This window comes from Podarcis cretensis (genome assembly GCF_951804945.1).
Source record: "Podarcis cretensis genome assembly, chromosome: 8".
In the NCBI taxonomy this organism is placed as follows: domain Eukaryota; kingdom Metazoa; phylum Chordata; class Lepidosauria; order Squamata; family Lacertidae; genus Podarcis; species Podarcis cretensis.
In genome coordinates, this window is record NC_137177.1 from 80,822,676 (window position 1) to 80,848,877 (window position 26,202).

General features: G+C 47.0%; 1 protein-coding gene across 1 annotated transcript in view; it reads right to left on the minus strand.

Annotated features, from left to right (window-relative positions):
• Nucleotides 1-1,239: 1,239 nt before the first annotated feature.
• Nucleotides 1,240-26,202, minus strand: part of EMC1 (ER membrane protein complex subunit 1) — a 30,544-nt gene continuing 5,581 nt past the window's right edge. Inside the window, exons 6-22 of the mRNA XM_079986865.1 lie at nt 25,990-26,116; nt 24,610-24,759; nt 22,967-23,134; nt 21,335-21,406; nt 18,574-18,696; nt 15,720-15,816; nt 14,796-14,912; nt 13,701-13,900; nt 12,337-12,486; nt 11,344-11,505; nt 11,135-11,254; nt 9,563-9,700; nt 8,237-8,410; nt 7,170-7,380; nt 4,493-4,577; nt 2,714-2,843; nt 1,240-2,469 (exon numbers count right to left, since the gene is read on the minus strand). Coding sequence (XP_079842991.1) covers nt 2,290-2,469; nt 2,714-2,843; nt 4,493-4,577; nt 7,170-7,380; nt 8,237-8,410; nt 9,563-9,700; nt 11,135-11,254; nt 11,344-11,505; nt 12,337-12,486; nt 13,701-13,900; nt 14,796-14,912; nt 15,720-15,816; nt 18,574-18,696; nt 21,335-21,406; nt 22,967-23,134; nt 24,610-24,759; nt 25,990-26,116 — 2,404 coding nt within the window. The 3' untranslated portion in view covers nt 1,240-2,289. The remainder of the gene's footprint in view (nt 2,470-2,713; nt 2,844-4,492; nt 4,578-7,169; nt 7,381-8,236; nt 8,411-9,562; nt 9,701-11,134; nt 11,255-11,343; nt 11,506-12,336; nt 12,487-13,700; nt 13,901-14,795; nt 14,913-15,719; nt 15,817-18,573; nt 18,697-21,334; nt 21,407-22,966; nt 23,135-24,609; nt 24,760-25,989; nt 26,117-26,202) is intronic.

A 26,202-nucleotide genomic window follows, 5' to 3' on the forward strand; every position in this document is an offset into this window, starting at 1 on the left:
GGAGTGTGACCCGGCTTACGAAGAGCACCTTCTCTGTGGCAGCCCTTAAGTTGTGGCAGGAGTTGTAGTCTGGAGAGCACCAGGCTGGTGAAAACAGGTTTAGATTCTTCTTATTATAGAACACCAGAGTGATGGGACAGGATATATTGGTGAAAGGACTGATATTACCCGAAACCAGGAAGAAGGGACGTTGGATAAAACTAGAACGAGAATTTCTTTTTATATATCTTATTATTTTTGGAATTAGTGTAATACTAATGAAATACTAAAATGTGCTGGAAAGGAATTAATTGGCTTTAGCAGAAAGGTTTGAAGGAGTTAAGAATAAACATGGTTTAAATTTTGAAATTTTATTGATTTGAAGGTAAGATAAGGCTAAAGAAATTAACGGTAAACTGAGATTGATTGTAAAGATTGTAAATTATTCAAATACAAATTGAGAAGTATGGGAAGAATTTGCTGAAATAATGAATGAAGTTAGAATAGAAAAAGGGAAGTGTGTGGAGGTCCAAGAAACAAGTTAATGAAAGGATGTAATTTGGATTTGTATTTTTCTTTGTTACTCTTTTTTCTGTTTGTTTGTTTTTTGTTCTGCTGTTGTATTTTTGTATTTTCTTGTATTTTTTGAAATCTTGAATAAACATCATTTAAAAAAAAAAAAAAGATTCTTCTTATTAAACCAGCTCTGGGGAACCTCTGGCCCTCCCAATGTTGCCGAACTAAACTCCCATCATCCTCAAACAAATGGCTTTAAGTTACAAGAAAGGAGATTCCGACTAAACATCAGTATGAACTTTCTGACAGTTAACAGCTGTTCGACAGTGGAATGGACTCTCTTGGAAGATGGTGGACTCTCCTTCATTGGAGGCTATTAAGCAGAGGTTGGATGGCCATTTGTCTTGGATGCTTTGGCTGAGATTCCTGCATTTCAGGGGGTTGGACTAGATGACCCTTGGGGTCCTTTCCAATGCTACAATTCTATGATTTTATGATTCCTGGTCATTGACCATGCTTGCTGGGGTTGATGGGAGGTATAGGTCAGCCACAAGTCAGCACCAGAAAATCGACATTCCTGCCCCACATAAGGAAAAACAAAACCCGCATGGGGTTGTATCTAAATCCTGCTCGGAGTAGTCCCACTGAAATTACTGGACCCGAGTTGGCCATGACCATTATGGATCTACTCTGATTAGGACAATCTGATACATCCCATGGTAAAGAACATGCAGAGCAAAAGGGTTCACTTAGAACTGAAAAGGTTTTTTATTTTATATTATCAAGGGAGGGAACCTAGCTTCAAGTACTTCCATTCACCCCAATGCAGGATATGTTTTCAGAGCCTACCAGTCACATTTACCATTACACCAGTCAGTGTAATTTAAACGGCAAGCCCTAGAGCAAAGAGATAAACATCACCAGAAACAGTCAAACAATTATGTGTGTTTGCAGCAGGAACACAAGATCAAATGGGGGGAAATATCAGTGCAACAACCAGAATATTAGACCATAATAGTCACATCTTCTCCAATGCCCCTTCCCTGAGCTATTAAATGTCAAGCTGATCTGATCTGTATTCAAATCCATTTTAATTATAGCATACTTCCAAAATTCCCCTATGCCTCCCTAACCTAACCTGATCTCCCCCACCTCTCCCTCAGATGTTATTCAAACTACAGCTCCCATTATCCCCGACCACTGGGCCATGCTGGCTGATGGAAGCTGGAGTCTAACATTTGGAAGGCAACAGGTTGAGGAAGGCTGGCTCCCACTGTCCTCTTCTCCCAACTGCAATTCCAGTCTTTTTCAACTGCTTTCTTGAGTTAAGGGTTTTCAGGGAGGGTAAGGGGTGGATCAGAAACTGTTGGGGCAAGAAAGGCAGGGGACTCCATCCCCTACTCCCAAGTAAAATGTATGTGATGATGCAGGCTGAAGACCCGGAGATTGACTTTTATGGCAAAGGTGCTTCAGAGATGGGATCAGTTGTGTTACATTACAAGGTAGTCAAGACAAAGCACCTGGACCACCTTGGACCAGTTCCCAAGGAAAAAATAAAACCTTTATAGTCTTTTGTTTCGTAGCATATTCTTGTTCCTGACGTTTCTCATTTCCCACGAGGAACTGGGCTTAGCTATTCCAGCAGACGAAGACGCAGACAAAAAAAGGCCCCCACAGATCTTGTTCCATCAGGGTAACAGCTATCTAATCAACAATGTGGCTGAGATCCTCCCTCTCCTTGTGGACCAGGGTCTTTGTTGTCCAGCCCCAGCAGGTTTGCTTCTGCAAATCTCTTTATCGCCAGGCCCGGTTAAGGAGCTTCACCTGAGCCAGCCTCTTGGTGATCATGGTGGCAAAGACCAGCCCGAAAAGGACACTGCTGATCAGGACGTAGTCGTAGTCATCCTTCAGGACGTCAAACTGCTTGGAGGGGTAGACTCGGGTCTGGTAGATGTCCAGGCCATACGCCACGACCTGCGGGTGAAATTAAGTAAATAGAAGTGACAAAAGGCTGAGGACAGCCGAGTCCTGCCTCAAGCAAATATTTGGATGTAGTTGGTGCAGGGGGGTACTGAATCAGGCCAAGGAGTCCATTCCTGTCCTTGTATGGTGCCACCAATAGGCCAGAGGTTCCTTGTCCCTGATCTAAGCCCCGTGTGACCATCACCACCTTGTAGAAGAAAGTGCATCGTTCGAGTGAGAAGTTAAGAGGACTCACCAGACATGTAGACTCAAGGCCTGACGGGGCTGTGTAAATGCCTCTCATTCGAGAGATGGTCTGGTTGTAGTTGATGAACCTCTCTGCATGGATCTGCACGTCTGGGGAATACGGGATCAAGTTTTCTTCCCTGGAAAAAGGCAAGCAAGAGCAGAACATCAAAGCAACAGGCTCAGTCACCTCTCCACAAGATTCATTTGGACTGCCCCATGGGGCTCCCCCTCCCCATATTGTGGTATTTTATATATTTTAACTTCGCTGTTGTTTTCATTGATGATAATTTACTGAAATTGTCGAGAGTGAATTTCTGTTTGATTATTATTTGTTGATATTTTGAGAGTTAATTTTATTGCATATTATTTCATTCTAACGGATTACTGAATATTACTTTATTATAAGTCATATCTTCTATTGTGACCTACTGTATTTGTATTGGATCACATTGTTAAAAGATGTGAGATCTATGCTATATGTCAGGGAACTGACATCAGAGCAAGAGGCGGAGGCAGGGCTCCAGAGCGATGCCGGAGAGGGGACCAGCAGGGGGGAAGGAATTCAGCGTAACACCAGTAGAGAAGAGAGGGAGATGGAGGAATTGGTGACAGGGCTCCGAGACCTTTCACCAGAATCTAGTGGAGAGAGCGCTGGCACCCCCCAGCCTTCCCCTTACTTGCGCAGACGAGTTCCACGCAGGGAACATAGGCGGAGACTTGGCGTCAAACAGCTTTTATGCTGGAAGAGGTTCAAGAAACGCCCACTGACGGATTCTGCAAGTGACTAACAGGTCACAGAGGGCGAGCTGTGAGCCTAAGCATGGTTGGGCAAGCAATCAAACTAAACCGGAGGCAATTTACGCACAAGTAACCCCCTTACAACCATTACACTATATATTTTTTTTTTTTTCAGCTGGTAAATTGCCTTGTGTACAACAATATGGAAAGGCAGTATACTAAAAAAAAGGAAGGAAACAAAGAAATGAAAAATGAAGGAAACTCCCCAAAGCCCCCCTCCCTTCTCATGTTGCATTTTAATTGATGATTTTTATATTTCTTTGTAAGCTGCTTAAAGGTTTCACCACAATAAAGTGGTATCTTAATTTTGTTAAATAAATAAATAAATAAATAAATGGTCTGTTTAGAACTTCAGGGCTGTGGAACCAATAATGATGATTGGAGGTTGAGACCTAAATATTTCTGGACTACAACTCCCATCATCCCAGACCGCTGTAATTGCTGGTTGGGGCTGATGAGAGCCAGAGTCCAACACTCACTGGAGGTCCACAGGTTCCCCAATCCTGATAATGGGGGAAAGACCTTTCTTTTCTGCAGGAATTCCTTGAGAGTGGCATCCAATCACAGTAGACCACACTGGACTATTGACGGCCAAGCTGTCTGGCTTGGGGGCAAGGCAGTTTGCTCATATAAAAGTACTTCTGTACTGCTGTACTTCTGTACTGCCACAATGTAAAATATCAGGGCAGTGTGCCACATTTAAGATACAGAAAAACATTAAGATGACTAGTTAAATAAAAAACAATTAAGAATTAAACACCATACAAAAGCCTGGCAGCATAAAAAGGACTCCAAGAGAAAGACCAAAAAGTGAATGTTGAGGGAAGGAAGAGTGCTTCACAGAACAGGACCTATCTGGTTTCTACCTGAGGCCAATTCTAGTTTCCTACTGTCCTCCTACTAGATGGCCTGACTGTCTAAAACCTGCTGCACACACTCAAAGGCTTCTCCAAAGACCTAGGGGTTACACCCACCCCAATTTCCTTACCTAGTTTGCTCTGTAGGGATTTCTGGCCGCCGCGGGTCCAACAGAGCCTTGGGGAGTGAAAGGATCGCCCCAGAAGGAAGTCCAACTGCAAAGTTACAAATGAAACAAACACCACGGCAAACATTATTTCAACAATTGCCACAAAATTCACACTTCCTCCTGAGCAACAGAAGTGTTAGATTATACAATTTTTTAAGATTATACGGTAATCATGATCAGTAAATGAGAGGCACAAATACAAGATGGGTGACACCTGGCTTGAGAGCAGTACATGTGAAAAGGATCTAGGAGTCTTGGTTGACCACAAACTCGACATGAGCCAACAGTGTGACGTGGCAGCTAAAAAAGCCAATGCAATTCTGGGCTACATCAATAGGAGTATTGCATCTAGATCGAGGGAAGTAATAGTGCCACTGTATTCTGCTCTGGTCAGACCTCACCTGGAGTACTGTGTCCAGTTCTGGGCACCACAGTTCAAGAAGGACACTGACAAACTGGAACGTGTCCAGAGGAGGGCAACCACAATGGTCAAAGGCCTGGAAACGATGCCTTATGAGGAACGGCTAAGGGAGCTGGGCATGTTTAGCCTGGAGAAGAGGAGGTTAAGGGGTGATATGATAGCCATGTTCAAATATATAAAAGGATGTCACATAGAGGAGGGAGAAAGGTTGTTTTCTGCTGCTCCAGAAAAGCGGACACAGAGCAATGGTTCCAAACTACAAGAAAGAAGATTCCACCTAAACATTAGGAAGAACTTCCTGACAGTAAGAGCTGTTCGACAGTAGAATTTGCTGCCAAGGAGTGTGGTGGAGTCTCCTTCTTTGGAGGTCTTTTTTTTTATAATTATTAAAATTTTTAAAACAAAAAAAAACAACATACATAATAACATAGTATTTTCCAATATCCACATTTCATTCTCATCCTAGGACTTCCTCACACCTCTTGTTCCTGCATTCTAAACTCATAAATTTTGCTGGCAAATTATTAAGTTGATTCCGTTCATATAATATAATTTCCCAAGATTAAATCTCAAATTTTGGAATTTAAAATCACTCTTTTAGAGATTTAATTATAAAATACTATTTAACCAAAATTTGTCTTTTCTTCCAATTACACTTAAATTTGTATTCTTTATAGCTAATTTGTTGAAGCCATATTATTACTAATCTTACATCTTTCTTAACATTCATACAATTTACAATATTTTTGTAGATAGTCCTTAAATTTCTTCCAGTCCTCCTCCACCAGTTCTTCTCCCAGGTCTCGGATTCTGCCAGTCATCTCCGCCAGTTCCATATAGTCCATCAGTTGCATCTGCCATTCTTCCAGTGTGGGCAAATCTTGGGTTTTCCAGCATTTAGCGCTCCTTCTTTGGAGGTCTTGAAGCAGAGGCTTGACAACCATATGTCAGGAGTGCTCTGATGGTGTTTCCTGCTTGGCAGGGGGTTGGACTCGATGGCCCTTGTGGTCTCTTCCAACTCTATGATTCTATGATTGCATTGCAGTGCAGAACTCCATGTGTTGCTTTCAGCTAGATTTACTATTTTCACGGGCAAATGATTTGGAGGTCTCCTGTATCTCCTTTTGGGGTGATCCAAGTTGTACTTTCTGTTGGTTTCTGTGTGTTGCCACTGTGCAGTGCTCTTGGAGTCACAAGACTCTGTTTTGCATTCCAGAGACATTCCAGACTGTTGGAAGTCTCACGGAAGACAGGAGACGGATGTGATGTTACTGGTTTCCTGTTCCTTTGTTTTTCAGTTGCTCTCTGCTTTCACAGAGAGAGGATGTTTCTTTTCTGTCTGCGTAACTAGAAATAAAATGCTTAGCATGTACAGTGGGACCTCGAGTTAAGTACTTAATTCGTTCCGGAAGTCCGTACTTAACCTGAAACTGTTCTTAACCTGAAGCACCACTTTAGCTAATGGGTCCTCCTGCTGCTGCCGCGCCGCCGGAGCACAATTTCTGTTCTCATCCTGAAGCAAAGTTCTTAACCTGAAGCACTATTTCTAGGTTAGCGGAGTCTGTAACCTGAAGCGTATATAACTTGAAGCGTATGTAAGTACCACCGAGGTACCACTGTAGCTCATATTTCTCATCCTTCCCTGTGCTGGATTCTCTGCGTAATGGGAATGTGCTTGGAGCCTTATCAGAGGCTCAGGTCGTTAATCACGTCGGAGGCGATTCCAGAGGAGTTGCTCGGTCGAACGCAAGTCCGACATTTTCCTTGAAAACCCATTGTACATAACAGAACTTGTGCACCATTCTCTGGAAATGGAAGCAACTTAAGTTCTCCATGTTCCTAAGCATAGAGAACAACTCATTCTTCCCACACGCCTTCTAGAGTGATCCTAGGAGCCAACTTCAGTGGCTGACTTGCCTCATTCCACTTCAATCGGCATGAAAAGTAGGAAGACACTTTCTCGGTGGCTCAGAAGCCGATTTCATGCTGATTGAGTGGCTCTAGGACACTGGGGACAAGAGACCCTGCTGCAGAAATAGTAAAGGGTCTTCAAATTTCTCACCACCCCGGACCACTAGGCCTTTGGTAGAAGCTGATGGGAAACCCTTTCACTGCATGTTCTGAAACTGAAAGGCGCTGCTCCCTCCCCGCTTCAAGGTGGCCACACTCTCAAATCCCAATTGGTCGGAAAGCTCAAAACCCGGCCCACTCCTTAACTGAGCAAGTGGCGGCTGGTGATCCCCCGTTCTGTGATGGTGACCTCCATAGCACTGATGGCGGAGGGGAAAATGTAGGACTGCTGCAGGACCTGGGGCAGGAGAGGGCGGTCCAGGGAGCTGAAGGCCGTAGCGTTGTACTGCTCTGTCCCCTCGTACAGCTCCAGCACTGTGAATTCGTTGCGGCGGGCCTTGGCATTCCAGTACTGGTACTGCGGTAAGAGAGGGGAAAGCTTGCTCAGATGTAATAATAAAAATACTAATAACGATCAATCTAAACTACTTTTAATACAGTGGTACCTTGGTTCTCAAATGCCTTGGTTCTTAAACGCTGAAAACCAGGAAGTGTTCCAGTTTTCGAACGTTTTTCAGAAGCCGAACGTCTGATGCAGCTGTCAGCTATTGTTTCTGGGTTGCCTGCACCAATCAGAAGCTGCGCCTTGGTTTTTGAACACTTCGGAAGTCAAACGGACTTCCGGAACGGATTAAGTTTGGTGCTTTTGTTTTTGCTATTTATTTTGCGTTTTTGGTTTTGAGGCTTTTTCAATTAATTTGTTTTTGTCACTTTGTGGAATCCAGTTCAGCTACTGATTGATTGATTGATTGTGTGACTGCGGAGATGGATAAAAGTCCCCCATCCAAACAATGACTATCATCAGTGCAGGTAAGAATTATTATTTTTTAAATCATCTACAATACGGCCTTATTTATTTTATAGTACAGTACATTGATTACTGCTTTCATTTTATGGATCAATGGTCTCGTTGGATAGTAAAATTCATGTTAAATTGCTGTCTGGAACAGATTCATCCATTTTGCATTACTTTCTATGGGAAAGTGTGCCTTGGTTTTGGAACGCTTTGGTTTTGGATCGAACTGCGAGATCAGATTAAGTTTGAGAACCAAGGTACCACTGTATGGTATTTTAATTGCTGCTGATCCTAACTAAAACCCCAAACTCCCAGGCAATGGCACAATAGGCAAGGCCTTTCTCCTTCCACAACTCCTTCATGATGTTCTCACAAATTCCACCTGCATGAAAGGGTGGGGCATGGGGACACTGCTTACCACCACCCAGTTCTCCGAGTGGACAATGTGGACCGGCCCCTTGGCCTTCTTCTGCACCGAGGAGTGGATGATCCGGCCAGTGACGCTGTCAATCAAATGGATCCCGATGAACGTGCGCTCCGGGTGGGTGTCCGTGCTCTCCGTCACCACTGCCAGCAGGTTCGGGTTCAACGACTGCAACAAGACAAAGGCTGACACCTTGAAACAGGTCCTACTAGCCTGTGTGTCCCCTTCCCAGCATGAAACAATGTGACTCAGATGGGGAAGTTGTCAGAATCGGGGGACGAAAAGCCAGCTGGCTCAGCCCCAGCTGGAGCGTCTCCCTCTCAGCCTTGCCGCTGCAGAGATCCATCAACCTCTGCTCCTCGACGTGCGTCTGTGACTCAAGATGAGAAGCCTTGAGCACACATTTCTCAGCAGTGTAAACTGCACAACAGATGAGGCTTGAGGCGTGGACACATACTAAACTACGCATTTATTATACATAAATCAGGACAAAGAAAAACATGTCTTCTCTCCTTGCCGTCTTCTCAGAGAGAAACTGAAAACAAAAGCAATACAGAGCAGAAGTTCCGCTCACAGACTCCAGCAATCGGTGCTGGAATGTAAACAGACATGTAACATGCAACAATCCACATATCTGCAGCTCGGGAGGAGTGTAATCCCAACAGAAGTTCCATGGCTCTGTGTTCAAGCACCCGCTTTGCATGCAGGTCTCAGGTTCAATTCTCCAGGTACAGCTCGGAAAATCTCCTGCCTGAAACCCTGGAGAACTGCTGCCAGTCAGTGTTACCAATACTGAGCTGGTCAGTCTGATTTGGTATAAGAGAGTTCCCTATGTTTCAGTTTCAATCAGCTCCCTTTTTAAAGAACCACAAGGACAAGGCTCTTGTTTATTTTAAGGGGAATTACAATGGCTCAATATTAAAGCTGCTGCCAGTCAGACAGTATTGAGCCAGGTGGACCCAGGGATCTGTCTAGATATAAGAACATTTCCTATGCTTCTATTTAAATCAGCTCTTTATTAAGAATCATGAGGACTAGGCTCTTAGTTTATTTTACGAGGAAGTGCCAAGGTTCAGCATTAGAGCATTTGCTTTGCATACAGAAGGCCCTAGGTTCATTCTGTGGCAGCATCTCGAAGTAGAGTTGGGACAGAATCCTGCCTGAAACCCTGGAGAGCTGCTGCCAGTCAGTGTGGGCTATATTGAGATAGATAGAATAATGACCAGCCTCACCATAAGGCATCTTTCTATCCTTCCTGTGAGAACTGCAAAGGCATGTGATGTTGTCTGACCCACTGGACGTTCCCACGCCCTCTCCTACCTTGTAAAGGACACTGCGATCTCCCATCACCCGGCCCTGGGAATGGACGTGTTCATTGGCCCTCTTCCCCTTGATGGTTACGATCCGCTGCACGTCAGGGGGGATGCTGATCTCCCAGCTCTCCTCCGTTGTCAGGTCCTGCAACACATGGCCAAGAACCCCAGGATATAAAAAATGTCAAGCCAGTTCCTAGAAAGTCCTGTCCTCCCCATATAAGGCCCCCAGTCCGAGATGTACTGAAAGCATGATTCCTGGAGCCTCCAAAAATAATAGCTTGGCAAATCAAATTGCAGGAGTTGGTGGAGACGGCTCAACTGACTAGTAAACTCAGAGGAAACTCAAAGCAAAAATTTGCGGAAAAATGGGATGGTTATAGAAAATATGTTCAAAAATACAGTGGTGCCTCGCAAGACGAAAAGAATCCGTTCCGCGAGTCTCTTCGTCTTGCGGTTTTTTTGTCTTGCGAATCAAGCCCATTAGCGGCTTAGCGGATTAGCGCTATTAGTGGCTTAGCGGATCAGCTGATAAGCGGCTTAGCGGATCAGCTGATAAGCGGCTTAGCGGATCAGCTGATAAGCGGCTTAGCGGCTTAGCAGATCAGCTGATAAGCGGCTTAGAAAAAGGGGGGAAAGGAAAAAAAACCCGCAGGAACTCGCAAGACATTTTCGTCTTGCGAAGCAAGCCCATAGGAAATTTGTTTTGCGAAGTACCTCCAAAACGGAAAACCCTTTCGTCTAGCGGGTTTTCCGTCTTGCGAGGCGTTCATCTTGCGGGGCACCACTGTACAATAATAGTTTTGACTCCGTGCTAGCATTCGAGTGGTAAAGGAACTAAAAGGCGGTGGACAACAAGGATTTATTATGTTTTTAGAATGTATTGGAAAATTTATATAGAAAGGTTTATTGTTTTGTGTACATTCGATTGTAAGATAAAATATATGCAAAGGGACTTGACAGGAAGTCAGAGTTGAAGAAAAGATTTTGAAAGATAAAATGGGAAAAATATTTACTTTCATTATTATCATTTTGTGTGAGGGTGTGGGTGTGGGTGTGTCTGCACATATGTGTCTTTTTGTATGGAATGTTTGGGAGGAAATAAGACAGTAAATAACAAATAACAAACTAAATATTGATGTATGTAATTTTTATTTCTTAATTATATTTAGTGGTAGTATGGCTGTATTGTATTTTGTAACATAAAATCATTCAATAAAAATTATTTTAAAAAAGAAAAAAGAAAGGACGATTCCTTGCTTGCATGCAACTTCCCTGCGCAAGAAGCTTAATGCATTCAGAGCCCCATCCCGCTGCAGCAGGTGGGTGGGATCTTTGGCCCTCTGGAAATTGATTAACTACAACTACCATCAATCTCCATGCTTACTGGGGCTGGTTCAAACTTCCACTTCCAGGGTAAGCCCAAGAGCACCCACTGATGACATCACTTCTGAGTTGGCCAACCTGGACGGACACGCCAGCAGTATGGGGGGGCACTAAACCCCTCAGTTACAGGCCCACAACAACACACAAGAGTATTTAACGCCATCTTAACAAGGGGGAAATGAGAGCTAAGTACCTTTTGCAGCCTCCGTCCCATCAACTTGCCCTGTTCAGTGTCCGCCAAGTAAAAAGAGACGGTCGGAGCAATTTCCTCAAGCTGCCGGAGGACGTTCCTTGTCGCTGGGAACACTGTGACCTGGAAGGAAGGAAGGAAGGACAGGTCAAAGAAGTGTGAGGGTTTTTCAAGAGGCTTTCCGCATACCCGACAGATGAGGCAGAGCCTACCTTGAACTCGTCGTCGATCAGAAGCAGAACTTTGGCATAATCTTGGTCCATGATGGGGAGCAGCAGGGACTGGAGGATGGGGCGGCTCAGCACCGGAGGGGCCACCTGACTCCACCTCCCAAAGATGGGGTTGAAGACGTAGAGGGAGCTCTTGCCGGTCTCCTGGGAGAGGAAGAGGCACGGGGACAGGAAGCTCATAAGAAAGTAAGAAGAGCCTGCTGGACCAGGTCAATGGGCCCATCTAGCCCAGCAACCTGTTCTCATAGTGGCCTCAAAGCAAGAAGCAGGATCTGAGCATAAGACCCCTCTCCCCTCCTGTGGCTTTCCAGCAACCAATATTCAGAAGCATTGTTGCCTCCTGGCTGCAGAGTATAGCCATTGTGGCTAGTAGCCACTGACAGCACTCTCCTTCTTCTTGAATTTCTCTAATCCTCTTTTAAAGCCATCTAGGTTGCTGGCATTACTGCCTCCTGTGGGAACAAGTTCCATAGTTTAACTCTGCGCTACGTGAAGAAAGGCTTTCATTTCTCTCTCCCGAATCTTCCCACAATCAGCATCATTGGATGCCCACAAGTTCCAGTAATATGAGGGATAAAAATGTCTCTATCCACTGTCTCCGTGCCACGCAAAATTGTTATAAACTTCTACCATGTTGCCTCTTCTTTGCCTTTTCTCTAAAGTAAGACATCCCAAACACTGCAACCTTTCTTCATAGGGGAGCCGTTCCATCCCCTTCAACATTTTGGGTTGCCCCTTTCTGAACCTTTTCCAACTGTGCGATATCCTTTTTTAGGTGAGGCAACCAGAACTGTACACAGTATTCCAAATGCAGTCGCACTACAGCTTTGTATACTGGCATTATGATACTGGCAATTCTATTGTCAATTTTCAATTCAGTTTTCAAACTCAGGCCTTGCTAGCTACCCACAGACGAACTTTCCCCTTACAATATCTCCCAAGTCCAAACTGGCCATCACAGACATGGGTCCTGACCTTGTCCTTGACAAGGAGGGTGCACTGTGGAGGGTGGGGGAAGTGGGCAGTTGTCCTCTGGACCATCAGCTTGAAGGACGAGCCCGGCCGCACGTCCTGGAGGTACTGCTTCCACAGGATGGTCCCGGAGCTGCTTTCGATTCCAAAGAGCTGGACAGAGAACACAAAGACCACACAACGGTCAAGCCACACAGGTTCATATAGCAGAGAGGCTTGATGGCACAAGAGCAAGCGGACACAACAGCATGCGGTGATCCGCATGGAAAATGATTCCTGCGTTGTAAGGGGTTGGACTAGATCAGGGGCCAGCAAACTTTTTCAGCAGGGGGCCGGTCCACTGTCCCTCAGACTTTGTGGGGGCCCGGACTATATTTTTTTTTTTGGGGGGGGGGAAATGAACAAATTCCTACGCCCCACAAATAACCCAGAGATGCATCTTTAATAAAAGGACACAGTCTACTCATGTAATAACATACTGATTCCCGGACTGTCTGTGGGCCAGATTTAGAAGGCGATTGGGCTGGATCCAGCCCCCAGGCCTTACTTTGCATACCCATGGACTAGATGAACCTTTGGGTCCCTTCCAACTCTACAATCCTATGATTTAAATATTGTGTGTGGTGGAAGAGGGTGGCTGCCTTTGAGCTGATCCAGTGAGACTCTTCCTAATGTTCTCATTAACCACAAGAGTCAAGAGTACAACCTCCATGTTCAGTGACAGTCTACCACCTCTTAACGTTCTGCGCGGACGCTGAGGTCCAGCGCCGAGGGCCTTCTGGCGGTTCCCTCATTGCGAGAAGCAAAGCTACAGGGAACCAGGCAGAGGGCCTTCTCGGTAGTGGCGCCCGCCCTGTGGAACGCCCTCCCATCAGATGTCAAAGCGATAAGTAACTACCTGACATTCAGAAGACATCTTAAGGCAGCCCTGTTCAGGGAAGTTTTTAATCTGTGATATTTTACTGTATTTTTGGTTTCTATGGAAGCCGCCCAGAGTGGCTGGGGAAACCCAGCCAGATGGGCGGGGTACAAATAATAAATTAGTATTATTATTATTATATTAACGCCAGAGGCCACTGCCTTCATGCCTTGCTTGTGCGTTTCCCACCATGCCATTTGGTCGACAATAGTGGGACACATAGGAATATGGGAAGCTGCCTTATACCAAAGTCAGACCCTTGAGTCCACCTAGGTCAGTTCTGTTGACACTGGCTGGCAGCGGTTCTTCCAAGTTCCCGGGGGAAGGGGACATTCCCAGTCCTACAAAGCAGGCACTCTGCCACTGAACTAAAGATAAGACTTGACCCTTGATTTAGCAGAGCTCTCTTATATAACTTAAGTTCCTGGTTCACAAGCACACTCCTCACCTTTCCAGAAGCTGTGACCACCACAATCATCTTCTGCAGGTTAAACTCATCCCGGGCCAAGTTGTCAATGTTGACTTCGTTCTTGATCTGGCTGCGGGGCTTGCGGGCATCGTAAAACATCTTCCAAAGGTGAGCGGTCCAGGCCTGGAGGAGGATGAGCTGAGAGGACAGGCGCTTCAGGAACATGCCCAGCAGACCATCTGGAAAGGGAGAGAGAGAACGTGTCACACCCAACAATTAAGCAGAGGTTAATATAGAGGGAAGAGCCTGTAGCATGACTAGACGAGCCACTGCACCAATAAAGCATTGCTCTTGCGTTCTCATATTCTTAACTTGGCTGACATTTCTGAGCCTCTCTAAGAAAGAAAGCTTGAAGCCTATGCGAAATCCCTCATCCTCTTCCGAGCTTGGGAGAAGGACAGGGGATCTTGGACAGGGGACAAAGTTCCTCACTGCTGGCGAGCAGGAAAGCATGTTTGTGGAGCCGTGTGGTCCAGACAGCAAGCACAACTCAACAGGACCAAGAAAGCTCATGGAAGACAGATAGAGCCCCATAGATTGAAACTGACATAAATCTCTCTCTCTCTCTCTCTCTCACACACACACACACACACCCCTTTCCAAAGCAAGATTGTCAAGAAAAGCAGAGAATTACCTTGAATTGCTGGTTCCAAGACAGCAAAAAAGACAAAGCAGAAAATATTTGAAATGTACTCATTGGAGTAAGAACAAAAGCCGCAGTATCAGAGATGTAACAACTAAATTGTGGAACCTTCCCTGCAGAGATGATTTCGGCCCCTTCATTACACAGCTTTTGAAGAATGCTGAAGATGCATCTCTTTACACACACACCCCACCCTGGCTTTTGACACATGAGATGAATATTTTTAGGAACCACATTGTTTTTGTAATTTTATCTTTTTAAAAGATGTTCTTAATGTTGTGTTTTAACTGTTGTTACCTTTAGGGTGAAGGGTGAATAATAAATTGCAGTCCACCTGTGCAACACTACCTGGCAGCCTTGCTGACCGGGAGGGTCTTGTTGAGTTTCCTCAGGATTGGGAAAGGGAAAGAAACGCCAACTGTGGGCTTTACCTGCTTTCTTCCCAAATTCACCCTCCAGCTCTGCCTGCGCGCCTGTCAGGGGCAGATCCACCATCTGCAAGCTGACCACTTCAGCCAAAGACTCTTCTCTGCTCCACAAAACTTTCCCTGTGGAGAAAAAACAAGAGATGCATAGGTAAAGGTAAAGGGACCCCTAACCATTAGGTCCAGTTGTGGCCGACTCTGGGGTTGTGGTGCTCATCTCGCTTTATTGGCCGAGGGAGCCGGCGTACAGCTTCCGGGTCCTGTGGCCAGCATGACTAAGCCGCTTCTGGTGAACCAGAGCAGCGCACAGAAACGCCGTTTACCTTCCCGCCGGAGCGGTACCTATTTATCTACTTGCACCTTGATGTGCTTTCGAACTGCTAGTTTGGCAGGAGCTGGGACCGAGCAACGGGAGCTCACCCCGTCACGGGGATTCGAACTGCCGACCTTCTGATCGACAAGTCCTAGGCTCTGGTTTAACCCACAGCGCCACCCGCGTGCATAGGTGGCCGTAAAAGGAAATATGGAGGGGGGGCTGTATCCAGTGTTAGCGGACCCCTTGTAATGAATGAATCTTACTTAGCTGCATTGGTTACAACAGGTCTACTCTGAGGCAGATGCAACTCTTAAACTGCAATCCTAGAAACACTTGCTTGGAAAGACAGCCACGACTTCTAATTCTCCTTCTTAGGCCATTGGCAAAGCCAGCTCTCTGTCGTCCAGTTACCAGAAAGGTAAAGCTTGGAGTGTGGGGTAGTGGTTAGAATGTCAGACTAGCAAACTAAGAGACTGGGCCATGAAGCTCACCCCTGCCTCTCAGCCTAACCTACCTCACAGGGATTAAATGAGAGAGGGAACTGCATATGCCCCCTTGAGCTCTATGGGGAATAAATGCAATAAATGAACTGTGCAACACCGCAGAAAGGTCACCTGGTTGCTGAAGGAAGGAGAGCATGTGATCCGCCGTCTGCACCAGGGCTCGGTAGCCCACGGAGTCGTCTTTCTTCAGAAACACCTGAATGTAAAGCTGAAAGAAAAAGGGTAAAGGGGTAGGCAGGTGGGTGGAGCATCAGGGTATCATGGTGCTGACCTTTAAAGCCTTAAACGGCCTCGGTCCTGTATACCCGAAGGAGCGTCTCCACCCCCATCATTCAGCCCAGACACTGAGATCCAGTGCCAAGGGCCTTCTGGCGGTTCCCTCATTGTGGGAAATGAGGTTACAGGGAACCAGACAGAGGGCCTTCTCGGTAGTGGTGCCCGCCCTTCAGATGTGAAGGAAATAGGCAGCTATCTTCTCTTTAAAAGACATCTGAAGGCAGCCCTGTTTAGGGAAGTTTTTAATATTTAATGCTGTATTGCTTTTAACACTTGATTGGAAGCTGCCCAGAGTGGTTGGGGAAACTCAGCCAGATGGGCAGGGTATAAATAAATTTTTAATAATAATAATAATAACAATAATAATAATAATAATAATAATAACAATAATAATTTATTATTTATACCCCGCCCATGTGGCTGGGCCTCCCCAGCCACTCTGGGCGGCTTCCAAAAGAATATTAAAATACTATGATACATCAAACATTAAAAGCATCCCTAAACAGGGCTGCCTTCAGATGTCTTCTAAAAGTCTGGTAGTTGTTGTTCTCTTTGACATCTGGTGGGAGAGCGTTCCACAGGGAGGGCGCCACTACCGAGAAGGCCCTCTGCCTGGTTCCCTGTAACTTGGCTTCTCGCAGTGAGGGAACCGCCAGAAGGCCCTCGGTGCTGGACCTCAGTGTCCGGGTAGAACGATGGGGGTGGAGACGCTCCTTCAGGTATACTGGACCGATGCCGTTTAGGGCTTTAAAGGTCAGCACCAACACTTTGAATTGTGCTCGGAAACGTACTGGGAGCCAATGTAGGTCTTTCAAGACCGGTGTTATATGGTCTCGGCGGCCGCTCCCTGTCACCAGTCTTGCTGCTGCGTTCTGGATTAGTTGTAGTTTCCGGGTCACCTTCAAAGGTAGCCCCACGTAGAGTGCATTGCAGTAGTCCAAGCGGGAGATAACCAGAGCATGCACCACTCTGGCGAGGCAGTCCACAGGCAGATAGGGTCTCAGCCTGCGTACCAGATGGAGCTGGTACACAGCTGCCCTGGACACGGATTTAACCTGTGCCTCCATGGACAGCTGTGAGTCCAAAATGACTCCCAGGCTGCGCACCTGGTCCTTCAGGGGCACAGTTACCCCATTCAGGACCAGGGAGTCCTCCACACCTGCCCGCCTCCTGTCCCCCAGAAACAGTACTTCTGTCTTGTCAGGATTCAATCTCAATCTGTTAGCCGCCATCCATCCTCCAACCGCCTCCAGACACTCACACAGGACCGTCACCGCCTTCACTGGTTCTGATTTGAAAGAGAGGTAGAGCTGGGTATCATCCGCATACTGATGAACACCCAGCCCAAACCCCCTGATGATCTCTCCCAGCGGCTGCATGTAGATGTTGAAAAGCATGGGGGAGAGGACAGAACCCTGAGGCACCCCACAAGTGAGAGCCCAGGGGTCTGAACACTCATCCCCCACCACCACTTTCTGAACACGGCCCAGGAGGAAGGAGCGGAACCACTGTAGGACAGTGCCCCCAGCTCCCAGCCCCTTAAGACGGTCCAGAAGGATGTTATGGTCGATGGTATCAAACGCCGCTGAGAGATCCACAGAACTAGGAAACAGCTCTCACCTTTGTCCCTAGCCCGCCGGAGATCATCAACCAGTGCGACCAAGGCAGTTTCAGTCCCATGATGAGGCCTGAATCCCGACTGGAAGGGATCCAAACGGTCCGCTTCTTCCAGCTCTGGGATTATTATCATCATCATCATCAGCTTGCAAGATTAGCAAGATGTCCAACCAACTAAGGAAGCAACTTAGAGCTTTCTGAGAAGACTGCTAAGATTCTTGGTGTTGGTGTGGGTAGTTATATGATTGAGGCCTGTTGTTCATATTAACTTTATTTTGGAGGGGAAACTTGGATTGTATCCAACCAAGTTTTACTTAAGTTTAGGGAAGCTTTTAATGTTTGATGCATTAAAGGTAAAGGTAAAGGTACCCCTGCCCGTAGGGGCCAGTCTTGACAGACTCTGGGGTTGTGCGCCCATCTCACTTAAGAGGCCAGGGGCCAGCGCTGTCCGGAGACACTTCCGGGTCACGTGGCCAGCGTGACATCGCTGCTCTGGCCAGAGCCAGAGCCAGAGCCAGAGCCGCACACGGAAACGCCGTTTACCTTCCCGCTGGTAAGCGGTCCCTATTTATCTACTTGCACCCGGAGGTGCTTTCAAACTGCTAGGTTGGCAGGCGCTGGGACCGAGCAGCGGGAGCGCACCCCGCCGCAGGGATTCGAACCGCCGACCTTTCGATCGGCAAGCCCTAGGCGCTGAGGCTTTAACCCACAGCGCCACCTGCGTCCCTGTTTGATGCATTACTGTATTGTAATATTTTGTTGGAAGCCGCCCAGAGTGGCTGGGGAAGCCCAGCCAGATGGGCGGGGCATAAATAATAAATAATAATTAAGTGCAGACCTGTCAAAATTAATGGGCTCAAGTAGGTCATAATTTCACTGAGTCTACTTTGAGGAGAATTGAGAACTTAGGTCCATTAATTTCAATGGGTCTGCTCTGAGCTGCCCCCCAAATACAATTTGTGATTAATATATATAGTCTCGCCCATTGTGTTGCCCGTGGACAGCACAGAAAATTCAGACACCCACCAAGGCCCCTCTGCTCCCACTCTCTCCCCAAGACCACTCCCCATACCTGTTCTGGCCTCGTAGAAGTTTTCTCCAAGGTGAAGCTGATAATGGTATCCAGCAGCCTCTGCCCAGTTTCAGCCAAGTACAGGTTAATTACGTAGGACTGGTTGTGGCAAGATAAGGATTCCTTAAGGGTCATTCAGAAGAAATTAAAAGAAAGGGGGCTTAGGATTTAATATTAAGGCCACCGTCATGCATGCAGTGTCACCACGAGCAACAGAGTAGCTACCTGACCCAAGGAGTGAAGATTGCGGTGGGGTGGGGTGCACGAAATACATTTAAACCCTAGCACTTTAAACCGCACACTTCAAATGCAAGGTAAACCTGGTTCAGACATAATGGGAAACCATGGTTTCCTGTCCCAAGAACGAGCCTGCATGAATCACCCTCCTTGCTCCTCCTTTGCATGCAAGGAAAGATTGAAAACATCTGCTTTTATAATTATCAATAGCTCCCCACTGTGCACAAACTCAGGAAACTGTGGTTTGTTCTAACTCAGTTGAGTTTTTTAAAAAACAAAGGTATTGAAGCATGGCTTGATCCCAATTTGTTCTAACTCGCCACAGTTGGAACTAACCACAGGTCCTTGCATTTGTGTACAACGGCCTCGGTCCTGTATACCTGAAGGAGCGTCTCCACCCCCATCACTGAGCCCGGACACTGAGGTCCAGCGCCGAGGGCCTTCTGGCAGTTCCCTCACTGTGAGAAGTGAGGTTACAGGGAACCAGGCAGAGGGCCTTCTTGGTAGTGGCGCCTGCCCTGTGGAACATCCTCCCAGCAGATGTCAAGGCAATAAGCAACTATCTTACTTTCAGAAGACATCTTAAGGCAGCCCTGTTTAGGGAGGTTTTTAATGTTTAATGCTGTATTGTGTTTTTAATATTCAGTTGGGAGCCTCCCAGAGTGGCTGGGTAAACCCAGCCAGACAGGCAGAGTATAAATAATAAATTATTATTATTACTACTACTGCTACTACTACTACTACTACGGCGAACTGCCCTTGGCTCTAAAACCAAAGTAAAGGTAAAGGGACCCCTGACCATTAGATCCAGTCGTGGCCGACTCTGGGGTTGCGGCGCTCATCTCGCTTTACTGGCAGAGGGAGCCGGCATACAGCTTCCAGGTCATGTGGCCAGCATGACTAAGTCACTTCTGGCGAACCAGAGCAGCGCACGGAAACAACATTTGCCATCCTGCTGGAGCGGTACCTATTTATCTACTTGCACTTTGACATGCTTTTGAACTGCTAGGTTGGCAGGAGCAGGGACCAAGCATCGGGAGCTCACCCTGTCGTGGGGATTCAAACCACCGACCTTCTGATCAACAGGTCCTAGGCTCTGTGGTTTAACCCACAGCGCCACCCGCGTCTCTAAAACCTCTTCTTTCAGATGGGAAAGGAGAGGGGAAAGTGTGCAGACCCAAGGCTTGTGCTACCTCATGGTTATAAGGCCATAACATAAGGCCAAGGTTTCCTGTTACACCTGAAATCATAGTTTTTGCTTACTACAGATGTGAACCTAGACCATTATTCTGAGCTTCCAAACTTAGGACAGAAAGTGCCACCTGCTTCCATTTTCCATCAGCTTCAGAAGTTCACTCCTGTCTCCATGGTCATTAAGGCAAAAGGACAGTTCTCACCGTAGCTTGTCAATGGATGGTGAACACAGACGTACCAACAAACCACAGTCAGGACAAATGATGCTGTGTTATGCTGATTTGGTGGCCTCTCTCAAACCATAGATTGTGAGCTGACATGAGGTCAGAGGTGAGTGGTGAGTTCATGGCAGGCAGGATTTGACCTGGGGACTTTGCGAGCCATAGCTCAGCCTCTCAGCCACTGCACAACCTTAGCTCTGGCGCCTGGGTGTTCACATCCTTCCAAGTGTCAGACACATTATCATCTGCCATGTTGCAGTTGGTAAGGGGGATGATAATGCAGGCCTACTTTACATGGTCGTTGTGTGGATCACAAGATAATCCACATGCAGCACTCTGAGCATTTGAAACCACTATAAATAAGCTACTACTTAATTTGTTGTTATTTAAAAAACAAAGCAATAATGCCCTCTTTGCACTCACCAGTATTTTGGCTCACAAAAAGACCTAATTTCAGAGTGTGGGCAATTGCCTTCTGCAATTTTATTCTTTAACACAAAATAAGTCTATAGTACCACAAGGTTTCCAAAGTCACACATTGGGAGAATCTCAGGTAACAAGATTCAACAAACCAAGATATAAAACAAGACTAGCTGCCTCCTTTCACACAAACCAGCAAACCAACTACGAAGCTGTCAGCTATAGTTCAGCCCTCCCCAACTTGGTGCCCTCCAGATGTTTCAGACTACAGTACCCATCAGCCCAAGTAAGCATGCTTGTGTTGCCCAGGGCTGTAGTCCAGCTGCCTTTCCTGTTTCCTGCAATCTGAGAAATTATGGCTAACAGCTTCTGTAACAAGCCAGGACACTAAACCATGGTTTGCAGTTGACTTCATATCCTGGCTCATCCCAGAGCTATTACTGATTCAGAGAAAATGGGTAAGTTAAATTAAAGACATCCCCATTTGTTTGCTGGCTCACACCGAGAGAGAAGGGAAGTTGCCAAAATGTTTGTATCTCAGCTTATTAAAAGTAGAGAGACGATTGCCTGAATGCAGACAAGTAATCACACTGCAGCAACAAAAGCCAGCATGATCCTGAGGAAGTCGAGGGCATTTCAGGGGCAAGCCAAGCTTCTGATTTCACCCAACATGTCACCCTCAAACTTACCACTTCGGCCTTGCAGGTGAGGACCGCGGCTACTGTTTTCTCGTTGGTGGTTGCGAAGGTCACGAGGACAGCCTGAGAAACGCAGCAGTGAGAGAATGAATAAGGAAAACGCTCCTGGAAGAAACACTGGGCTTGGTGGGGTGAGAGGTGCACTTGGATAAAAGTTCCCTTGGGTGACCCTGGCCTGGGAGCTTAGGCGATAAACCTGAGCTTGAACATCAGACTACAGGAGGACTGGCTGCCTACTGAAAAATCCCTGCACCGAGTCACATCACCAGCTCACCCTGTTCAGATCTTCCTCTTAGAGAGACAGAGTTCCCAAGGTTTCGAGCAGAGAGGGATTTCGATAACATAAGGAAGCTGCTGGTACCAAATAGTATGGGAAACAGCCCTAATAGAAAAATTAACCAGTAAACTGAAACCAACAAAGGGAACAAACAGAAGACGATGCCTTTACCCCGGTATGGCTCCCCTTTATCACATATACAGCCCAACAAGACAAAGACAATAATCCACCAACAGCATACAAATCAATATGGCTAACCTGATCCAAAACACACACCCACCCCACTCACACTCGAAAACAAAGATTACCACAGCCAATCACAAATGAACAGCCACACCCTAGGCCAACCCCAACCTCTCTCACCACCAAAGAAACACAAATGAACAGCACAAGCAATGCTGACACCAAACCCTACATACATTAAGCAAAATAGAAACATCGTCACCCGACACCCCCCATCTTCCCCCCTCCATCCCCCTCCCCCTCCCATGTCTCAACAAATGAAACTGATTTGTAAAAATGTTACATGGAAAAAATACGAGAGACATTACACATACTTCTGTAAAACAAGAAAATCTTTAACATAAGGAAGTTGCCTTATACTGAATCAGACCCACTGGTCCATCTAGTTCAGTATTGTCTGCACTAGCTGGCAGTGGTCCTCCAGGGTTTTAGAAAGAGGGACATTCCCAGACCTACTTGATGTCAGAGACTGAGCCTGGGACTTTCTGCATGCAAAGCAGATGGGCTGTAGTTAAGTGGGAGAACTTCTCAAACTGGCTGCCCCTGATCTTTTTAAAACAGGTGTCCTGGAGCCTTCTGCAGCAGAGATGCGGTCACCTTCCAGGCATTGCTGGGCTCCATCATCATCCCTGGCCACCGGCCATGCTGCCTGGGCCTGATGGGAGTTGTAGTCCAACATCCTCTAGGTCGCCACAGGTTCCCCACCCACTAACTAGACCATCACTTATGTTTACAGGTGGGTTACTGCCATCACAGCTCTGCCTTCTTTTAATGTAGGGATGTGAAGCTTGTGGTCCTCCAGAACTTGCTGGACTACAACTCCCACCTTCCCACCTGCCAGCATGGCCAATCATAGGGGCTGATGGGAGTTGAGTCCAACAATCTCTGGAGGACGACAGGTTCCTCATTCCTGATCTATGGAGAGATCACGCACACTGCGCTACAGCCCTTTCTCAATGTACATCGGCAGAGAGTTGGTAACATTCCTCAAGGGGACTGGCTTTTAACAGGTAAAACATCAAGGTGTTGCACTGCAGCAACAGCTTCTCCTCTTCATTTTTCCTTTTAAAAAATAATAATAATAGGGCACCATTTCCTTTTACCTGCGGAAAATCCCGGAGGAGGCTCAGCACGCCGTTCCGATGCTGGAGCAGTGCAAAGTGGCTTGGAGACAGCTGCAGGAAGAACTGGGTGCGGGAAGCGCTGGCGGAATTAGGCTGAGAGGAAAGCAAGCGGGGCCGGAAGCCGCTGGCAAACTCCAGACCAAGGGACTGTGGAGGGTAAGGGAAGGAAGAAGAGGCGAGTCAGGCAAACGTGGGACGTAAGAGGAGGAGGACAGCCCAGTAGCATTCAGTGGTCAACCAAAGGATGCCTCTGGGAATTGAAAGCAGGACCAGAGCGCAACAACAACTCTCCCTGTTTGCCTGCGGCAGTGGAGAGAGAATATAGCCACTGATAGCCCTATTCCCCACGGATTTGTATAATCCACATTGGTGTCCATTGCTACGCGAGAACATTGGATCAGACCACTGGCCCATCTGGTCCAGCATCCTGTTCTCAGTTACCCACCAGTTGCCTCAATGGGAAACCAGCAACTGGGATATGGGCACGACAGCACTCTGCCATGTGCAATTCCCAGCAACTGGGATTCAGAGGCATATGGACTCCAACAGGGGAATTTGCCTAATCCTAGCTGACAGCTATCACTACATCCTATAACGTAAAAGCATTGGCCCTGAAGCTAGATCTGGTCAAATACTCATCTAAGCCAGGATCCGGTTCTTGCAGTGGTCAACCAGAAGTCTTAAAAGGATGCCTGAATGGAAAGGCTTGTGATTTCCAACAACTGGTTGGTACTCAAAGGCCTCAGACTACAGGGGTAGAGCACAGCTGTCGTGGTTTGCAGCCATTGATAGCCATTCTCCTCCTCCATGGAAGCTATCCATGGTATTGACCTTCCCACAGAGGTTCCCTGACACAGATGGTGCAGCATCAAAAAGACGGGAAAATTAGCTGCATTACAAAAGCCATTGGAAGAGCACAGCTGAATCTAGCCCAATCACAATGCAGTGCTCTGATCTCACCAAACTCTGTGCACAGAATCTGAGAACAGCAGCAATCTCCCGACTTGGGGATTCCCGGTATATGCACTTTCCGGAAACAACTGGGGACATTTTTGTCCTGACAGGTTTTCCCAGCTAAATAAATGGGTCTTTATCAAGAGTAACCACTTGTTAAGTTTTTTGTCTTGTTTTGAATGCATCTTTAAACAAAAACAAAATCTGTTTTTAACTACAGTGGAACCTCGGCTCCCGAACAGCATGCATTCTGGGAGTCAAGTTGACTCCCAAAATGGTTCAGGAACCAAGGTGCAGCTTCCGATTGGCTGCAGGAGCTTCTTGCAGCCAATCGGAAGCAGTGCTGGATGTTTGGCTTCCAAAGAATGTTTGAAAACCAGAACAATCACTTCTGGCTTTCGATCATTTGGGAGCCGGAACATTTAGCTCTCAAGGCATTTGGGAGCCGAGGTACGACTGTATCATGTATGTCAACTGCCTTGAGAGTAAGGTTTAGAAGGCAATTAATAAATCAAAGGTATTATGATTATTAAATGGCATTCAGAGGAGGCACACTGCCTCCAACAGGGGAAGGAGAACATAGCTGCCATAGCTAGTAACCCTTCAGATATGCCAAGTTGAAAGCCAAACCCATCCAAAGTTACCAGCCTGCTTCCTAGACCCCTCACCTGCAGTGGAATCTGCTTCACCTCTTCCCCAGAATCCAGGGACAAGGCATAGAGTGAGTGAGTGGCTGAGTCGGCGCACAAGAGGACTCCCTCTCCGACCACACCACAAGCTCCATTCAGAGTCCTTGCCCAGGGGGCTGCCACCCTGACCTGCAGAAGGAAAAAAGTGTTGAGAAACTGGATTCGCCTCCCCAACAGCAGCTCCCTTCTCCACCACACACAGCAGAGACATTTTCATTAAGAGTCTAAATACTGATATAATATGGCGCCCTATTTATCAAGGGCACCTGTTGTTGTTTTTCCTTTTTAGTCAATCAGAAGGTTTTGCGATGATTCAGCGGTAGCCAACACGGTGCCCTTGAGATGATGCTGGACCACAGCTCCCATAATCCCTGACAGTTGGCCACGCTGTCTGGGGCTGAGTCCAACAGGCAGATGGACGGCCGCAGGTTCCTTGTCCTTGAACTCTTGCTTTCACTGCCCCTCAGCTAGCTCCCTCCATCCCTTGCCTTTACTGTCCCCAGCTACCTCTACCTTCTTTTAATGAAGGATGGAGAGCCTGTGGCTCCTCTGGATGTTGTTGGGACTACAACCCCTGTTATCCCTGACCACTAACCGTGCTGGTTGGGTTGATGGAAGCTGGGAATCCAATCACCTCTGGAGTGCACAGTTACAGTTTACTAACCCAACTGATTAAACACTGCAGTGCTAAAGGTAAAGGGACCCCTGACCATTAGGTCCAGTCGTGACTGACTCTGGGGTTGCGGCGCTCATCTTGCTTTATTGGCCAAGGGAGCCAGCATACAGCTTCCGGGTCATGTGGCCAGCATGAATAAGCCGCTTCTGGCGAACCAGAGCAGCACACGGAAACGCCGTTTATCTTCCCACCGGAGCGGTACCTATTTATCTACTTGGACTTTGAGGTGCTTTCGAACTGCTAGGTTGGCAGGAGCAGGGACCGAGCAACGGGAGCTCATCCCGTCGTGGAGATTCGAACCGCCGACCTTCTGATCGGCAAGTCCTAGGCTCTGTGGTTTAATCCACAGCGCCACTCGCATCCCTGCTAAAGGTAAACGTAAAGTTGTGACCGACTCTGGGGTTGCGGCTCTCATCTTGCTTTATTGGATGGAAGCTGGGAGTCCAATCACCTCTGGAGTGCACAGTTACAGTTTACTAACCCAACTGATTAAACACTGCAGTGCTACTCAGGAATAATTCTCACAGGGGTCAGTCAAGTTCACCCTCAAGTAAGCACACACAGAATCACAGCCTTAAATCTGCAAATTTCCCAAATGCCATCCTGGAGAAAAAAAAGTAAGCAAAAACCCAGCTTTTCGCAAGGAAACAGAAATCCCATTCTGAGCCCAGACCTTATCCTACCTGTCTTGTGATCTCTCCATCCTCAACGCTGAAGGTTACGATGCTGAAGTGGCTTTGAGGACTGACTCCAACTGCGTGCACCGACCCCGTCCCGTGGGAATACACCAGCTGATACTGGACAACCTCACTAGCAAGGAATATCAGAAGTTGATTAAGTCAGCTGGCTGTCACCACAAGTCTTTGGGGGACAGGGGAAGATAGAGCTTGGAAGCT